The sequence below is a fragment of the Littorina saxatilis genome, linkage group LG1, assembly GCF_037325665.1.
Source record: "Littorina saxatilis isolate snail1 linkage group LG1, US_GU_Lsax_2.0, whole genome shotgun sequence".
Taxonomy (NCBI): domain Eukaryota; kingdom Metazoa; phylum Mollusca; class Gastropoda; order Littorinimorpha; family Littorinidae; genus Littorina; species Littorina saxatilis.
The window spans coordinates 97253499-97260998 of record NC_090245.1 but is presented as its reverse complement, the minus strand read 5'-3'; the positions used below and the strand labels follow the sequence as shown (position 1 = coordinate 97260998).

Sequence of the window (7500 nt, the reverse complement as noted above, 5' to 3'; positions counted from 1 at the left end):
AAAAGACAGGTTTTTGACATAAACGTTGTTCTTTAAGTATATCTATCAAAATCGGCCGACCGTGACACTCACCTGTTGTGAAGATAACAGTGAACGTCACGCTCCATAGCACCGGAGACATTTTGAGTTGAAATCACGAAATGTAGTGAGAACCAGGAAGTGAATTGATCTGTGATCGAGGTAAACAAAACAGCAACACTTCGATGACACTTTTTTCGTCAACGCTTTTTTGAGACTGAAGTGAAGTAGTGGTCCATGTCATAAGCATTAGTTAGAATTGACTGGGAAAGTTTCTCACAGAGAAGATAAACGTGTCCAATACCAAACTCAATTTTAGTTGCACTCTATTTTCATGACAAAATCTGAGTGGTTTTTAACACAAATTTGTATTAATTAAGTAATTATCTTTTCGAGACACTTTATTGCTATCGTTCAGTTCGTGTCATTCACCGCGAGCTTGTGCACATGCACATGATCACAGCGACAATTTGACTGAATCTTTCCACGCTGGAGATCTTGATCACTGTTTTTTTTTTATGTCCAGCAATCATTTGTGTCAAGCCGATGTCCGACGTTTGCCGGTAAGAAGGGCAGCGGTCAGTGTTCCGGCCAGTCAGTGGTCACCCTTCTATCATAACCTCGCTCTGAAACACAGAAGTAGCAATCATAACCTCGCTCTGAAACACAGAAGTAGCAATCATAACCTCGCTCTGTAACACAGAAGTAGCAATCGTAACCTCGCTCTGTAACACAGAAGTAGCAATCATAACCTCGCTCTGTAACACAGACGAAGCAATCATAACCTCGCTCTGTAACACAGACGAAGCAATCATAACCTCGCTCTGTAACACAGAAGTAGCAATCATAACCTCGCTCTGTAAGTGTAACACAGACGAAGCAATCATAACCTCGCTCTGAAACACAGAAGAAGCAACCATAACCTCGCTCTGAAACACAGACGAATATGCAATGTACTTCTCACGCAGCCTCGTGTTATGTCCTACATTCTCAGTTTAATATAGTACTTCTTTTTGGCAAGAGTCCGCGTACAAGTTTGCTCAGTGTCAAATGTAGTCAGTGTCGAGAAGCTTATTCCAGTTTCAGGATGTTTGTACGTCAAGTTACGCGTTTTCTTTCCTAAGCCGGTCTAAACAAATAACCTTGAAAAAACCTTTTACAACACTTCAATTTTGAACAATGATTTCAGTTACACTCGCGGATTGCGGATTCAAGGCCTCTTTCCGCTGAGCCACCGGGGATTCACAGCACATTGACTTCTCTCTCATCGTTTTTTTTTTAAATAATGTTATTGCCAAAACTTTCTTTGTCGTTTCTTTGTGTGAAAAGAAAAAGAGAAATTGGGAATCAGGAAGAATTTAAAGCATCGATACAGCGTTGCCACCAGGGTAGCGCCGTATACTGTATGGCAGCTCGCTTTCCCCAGGGAGAAAGCAGCCCCAATTTCCATGAGGGTTATACCCAGGAACTCTCATGTCAAATTTCATAAAGATCGGTCCAGTAGTTTAGTCTGAATCGCTCTACACACACACACACACACACACACACACACGCACGCACACACATACGCACATACACCACGACCCTCGTTTCGATTCCCCCTCGATGTTAAAATATTTAGTCAAAACTTGACTAAATATAAAAACCAAGAATGGTTAGTTAATAGAACGCTTAATTTTTGACAAAACAAAACATTCAATTTTGTTGGTAACAATTAAACGTTCTTTTTAATTTACCATTCTTGTTTAGTTTTGTTTTCTATCAAAACACACACACACACACACACACACACACACACACACACACACACACACACACACACACACACACACACACACACACACACACACACACACACACACTCACAAAACATCAAGGAACGTACATCAGAAATAAACCAGTGTCAGGGGCGGATCAGTTGCTTTGTAAGGGGGGGGGGCACTTTGAATCGAAAGTGAATGTGATGGGCGCGAAGCGCCCGAATTTGCTAGGGGGGTCCGGGGGCATGCCCCCCCGGAAAAATTTTTTGCCCAAAGAAGCAAAATGGTGCCATCTGGTGCCATTTGAACTTAGAAATGGTCATAGAATCAGCATAGAAAAATCTTTTTTTTTTCTTCTTCTTCTTTTTTTCTTCTTTTTTTTTGGGGGGGGGGCACGTGCCCCCTGTGCCCCCCCCCTCGTCCGCCCCTGAGTGTTTAAACCAACATGACAGTGCAACACTTTCACAACCGGAACTACTACTTTTCTGCCCGTTGGTTATGGCCCCTGACAAAGACTGCGTCTGATAGGTCTTGAACCCTCTACTCGCCCGCAGCACAGGGCGAAACGCGCTACATTTGCTGCACCACCTTGCCACGTGTTCCCCTCTCATTTTTTTTCTTGGGACTTTTGACTCCTTTATATATCGAACAGGGCAGGAACAAAAATCTATCATGATTTCAATAATACCATTGTTGAATATCGTGACCTCGGCTATTCTTTTTATATTTAGTCAAGTTTTGACTAAATATTTTAACATCGAGGGGGAATCGAAACGAGGGTCGTGGTGTATGTGCGTATGTGTGTGCGTGCGTGCGTGCGTGTGTGTGTGTGTGTGTGTAGAGCGATTCAGACTAAACTACTGGACCGATCTTTATGAAATTTGACATGAGAGTTCCTGGGTATGAAATCCCCGAACGTTTTTTTCCTTTTTTCGATAAATGTCTTTGATGACGTCATATCCGGCTTTTCGTGAAAGTTGAGGCGGCACTGTCACGCCCTCAGTTTTCAACCAAATTGGTTGAAATTTTGGTCAAGTACTCTTCAACGAAGCCCGGGGTTCGGTATTGCATTTCAGCTTGGTGGCTTAAAAATTAATTAATGACTTTGGTCATTAAAAATCTGAAAATTGTAAAAAAAAAATAAAAATTTATAAAACGATCCAAATTTACGTTTATCTTATTCTCCATCATTTGCTGATTCCAAAAACATATAAATATGTTATATTCGGATTAAAAACAAGCTCTTAAAATTAAATATATAAAAATTATTATCAAATTTTTTTTTTTCGAAATCAATTTAAAAACACTTTCATCTTATTCCTTGTCGGTTCCTGATTCCAAAAATATATAGATATGATATGTTTGGATTACAAACACGCTCAGAAAGTTAAAACAAAGAGAGGTACAGAAAAGCGTGCTATCCTTCTCAGCGCAACGAACACCCCGCTCTTCTTGTCAATTCCACGGGCACTGCCTTTGCCACGGGCGGTGGAGTGACGATGCTACGAGTATACGGTCTTGCTGCGTTGCGTTGCGTTCAGTTTCATTCTGTGAGTTCGACAGCTACTTGACTAAATATTGTATTTTCGCCTTACGCGACTTGTTATATTTAGTCAAGTTTTGACTAAATATTTTAACATCGAGGGGGAATCGAAACGAGGGTCGTGGTGTATGTGCGTGTGTCTGTGTGTGTGTCTGTGTGTGTGTGTCTGTGTGTGTGTGTAGAGCGATTCAGACTAAACTACTGGACCGATCTTTATGAAATTTGACATGAGAGTTCCTGGGTATGAAATCCCCGGACGTTTTTTTCTTTTTTTTGATAAATGTCTTTGATGACGTCATATCCGGCTTTTCGTGAAAGTTGAGGCGGCACTGTCACGCCCTCATTTTTCAACCAAATTGGTTGAAATTTTGGTCAAGTAATCTTCGACGAAGCCCGGGGTTCGGTATTGCATTTCAGCTTGGTGGCTTAAAAATTAATTAATGACTTTGGTCATTAAAAATCTGAAAATTGTAAAAAAAAATAAAAATTTATAAAACGATCCAAATTTACGTTTATCTTATTCTCCATCATTTGCTGATTCCAAAAACATATAAATATGTTATATTCGGATTAAAAACAAGCTCTGAAAATTAAATATATAAAAATCATTATCAAAATTAAATTGTCCAAATCAATTTAAAAACACTTTCATCTTATTCCTTGTCGGTTCCTGATTCCAAAAACATATAGATATGATATGTTTGGATTAAAAACACGCTCAGAAAGTTAAAACAAAGAGAGGTACAGAAAAGCGTGCTATCCTTCTTAGCGCAACTACTACCCCGCTCTTCTTGTCAATTTCACTGCCTTTGCCATGAGCGGTGGCCTGACGATGCTACGAGTAAAATGGCATTGCGTTTCATTCTGTGAGTTCGACAGCTACTTGACTAAATATTGTATTTTCGCCTTACGCGACTTGTTATATTTAGTCAAGTTTTGACTAAATATTTTAACATCGAGGGGGAATCGAAACGAGGGTCGTGGTGTATGTGCGTATGTGTGTGCGTGCGTATGTGTGTGCGTGCGTGTGTGTGTGTGTGTGTGTGTGTAGAGCGATTCAGACTAAACTACTTGACCGATCTTTATGAAATTTGACATGAGAGTTCCTGGGTATGAAATCCCCGAACGTTTTTTTCATTTTTTTGATAAATGTCTTTGATGACGTCATATCCGGCTTTTCGTGAAAGTTGAGGCGGCACTGTCACGCCCTCATTTTTCAACCAAATTGGTTGAAATTTTGGTCAAGTAATCTTCGACGAAGCCCGGGGTTCGGTATTGCATTTCAGCTTGGTGGCTTAAAAATTAATTAATGACTTTGGTCATTAAAAATCTGAAAATTGTAAAAAAAAATAAAAATTTATAAAACGATCCAAATTTACGTTTATCTTATTTTCCATCATTTGCTGATTCCAAAAACATATAAATATGTTATATTCGGATTAAAAACAAGCTCTGAAAATTAAATATATAAAAATTATTATCAACTTTTTTTTTCGAAATCAATTTAAAAACACTTTCATCTTATTCCTTGTCGGTTCCTGATTCCAAAAATATATAGATATGATATGTTTGGATTAAAAACACGCTCAGAAAGTTAAAACAAAGAGAGGTACAGAAAAGCGTGCTATCCTTCTCAGCGCAACGAATACCCCGCTCTTCTTGTCAATTCCACGTGCACTGCCTTTGCCACGGGCGGTGGAGTGACGATGCTACGAGTATACGGTCTTGCTGCGTTGCGTTGCGTTCACTTTCATTCTGTGAGTTCGACAGCTACTTGACTAAATATTGTATTTTCGCCTTACGCGACTTGTTTTTTCTTGTCGTGTTTGAAACTTTCCCAGGGAATTTCCTGACAGGGGATCACGAGATTAGAAGGCTTGATTAAAGAAGCTTTCCATTTTCCTGTTTTCTCCTCCCACCACCGCCACCACCACCACCACCACCACCACAACAGTCAGTATAGTCACTAGCACCCAGTAACGCTGTTGGGGTCTATGTCGACCAAAAGAGTGGGATTCCCTGTAGGTCGAGTTCCTGTAGGTGGATTCCCTGTATACCTAAGACTTTAAAATTGGCAATATAGTATACAGGGAATCCCACAGGGTGCAGTTTTTCAATAAAACTTGCAAACCATACTCGAATTTCTAAGAAATATCAAAAAAAGATCGAAAAACATCAAATTCTAACGATGTCGCTAAGCATCACGTGACTTTCATTGATATTAGCAAAACGCTACAGGAACTACACCCTGTGGTATTCCCTGTATACAAGATTGCCAATTTTAAAGTCTTAGGTATACAGAGAATCCACTTACAGGAACTCGACCTACAGTGAATCCCATTCTTTTGGTCGACATAGACCCCAACAGCCCCAGTAACAGTCACCCGTCTACCCTTTTATCCTGCCAATAGTCCCTTGTTATGATTACTGACTTTTGCTATTCAGTCACGCTCTTTATTGTGTAACTACTGTGTCTTCCTTATCCTCGATTTACGCCTTTTGTCTGTTCTGTTTTTTTGCGTGGCTGTCTGTTTGTCAGGGTTCCTTGTTTGTTTTGTTTTGTGCTTGTTTGTTTTGTTTTGTTTTGTGCTTGTTTGTTTTGCTTTGGACTTTGTTTCGTTGTTTCGTTGTTGTTGTTTTTGTTGTTGTTGTTGTTGTTGTTGTTGTTGTTGTTGTTGTTTATGTTGACGCTTTTGGAAGGGGGCTCAACAATTTGCATTGACGCTGTTAACATGATTATTCACAGGGACTGTGCATATTGCAAAATAAATGTACTGCCCGGAATCCAAATAGAACTGAAACTCTTTATCCTTGGCGTGGTTCCCACAGGGACGAGAAAGACAGCATGCTAGAGCAGACGACACCAGGGACCGTCAACATCCGTTGCACGAAGACCATAATGCAACCACACCGGAAACAACTTTAACTCGACAGCGATCGCATCCGGTTCGTAAAGAAATTGACAAACCAAGTGAAGAGCATTGAGGACAAAATTCCCTGTCATGCCAATTTCCTGTCGTCAAAGTACTGTCTCAGTCGGGATTACCATTCGACATTGTCCCACTTCAAACGACAGTGCTGTACAGTGATGGAGAGATCTCTGTTTTGATTTGCCTGCATTTTCTTTCATTATCGTTAGAGCAACAGAAAAAAACCTTCAAATTCGGTCAGTTATTCCTACTAGTTGTACAGAATCTCTGTATTCTTCTGGATGTTTAAAATCACTCACATTCCTAACACAAGTTTTCAAGACCATGTAAGTTTTGTTCCAGGAAATAAAAATACCAGCATGTGAGTTTGTCTTGATCTGCGTGAACGAAAAGTCAGGGATAAAACACCTCTGGTGTATCACCATCTTCAGTGAAAGTCATAAATTAATTCCTTCAATCAAAACTGCATCTTCCCTCGGTAGCAATACGCAGAAAGGCTGTTGAAAGATTAAGCAAGGTGGGGAGGGTGTAGATGGATACACCGTTTAATTGGTTCAAGGCTTGATAGACCCATCTGCACTCAGTGCACCGTTTCATCGACCTTGAATTCAGCCTTGAGTCGCACGTCGTAATTACCATCAATACCAAGTTATACACGAAACGCGGATGTGATGAAACCACATTTCCCTCTCACAAATTCATCGTATTCTGTATACTTACTCGCTACACGAACACAGTGTTGCACATAAAAACAAACTACCAAAACAGAAACAAACAACAACAACGACAACAACAACAACTACAACAACGACAACAACGACAACTACAACAATAACAACAACAACAACAACATCAACAACAACAACAAGACAACATTAACAACAACAAGACAACACCAAAAGCTTGTTGTGCGACTTTAACAACTTGTGTGTTGCATATTATGCGAGCTTATGTTTATCAAGTTATGCGCATTAAAACGCATGCTTCAGCATATCCGTGAGCGAAGCTGAGTATGAATAATGGCCTGCCCCACTGAATCATTTTAGGGACAACAACCGTGGTGGGGAGAGCCAGAGAGAGACACAGAGAGGGAGGGGGAAGAGGGAGAGAGACAGAGACATAGAAAGACAGAGAGAGAGAGGGAGGGGGAGAGGGAGAGAGAGAGACAGAGAGAACGAACGAACGAACAAACGAACGAACGAACTTTATTACTCAAGGATGGATCGAGAGACAGAGAGAGAGAGGGAGG

General features: G+C 40.4%; 1 protein-coding gene across 1 annotated transcript in view; it reads right to left on the bottom strand.

Annotated features, from left to right (window-relative positions):
* Positions 1-7500, bottom strand: part of LOC138946909 (dual oxidase 1-like) — a 67545-nt gene that overhangs the window by 54747 nt on the left and 5298 nt on the right. The window contains exon 2 of the mRNA XM_070318312.1: positions 73-644. Coding sequence (XP_070174413.1) covers positions 73-121 — 49 coding nt within the window. The 5' untranslated portion in view covers positions 122-644. The remainder of the gene's footprint in view (positions 1-72; positions 645-7500) is intronic.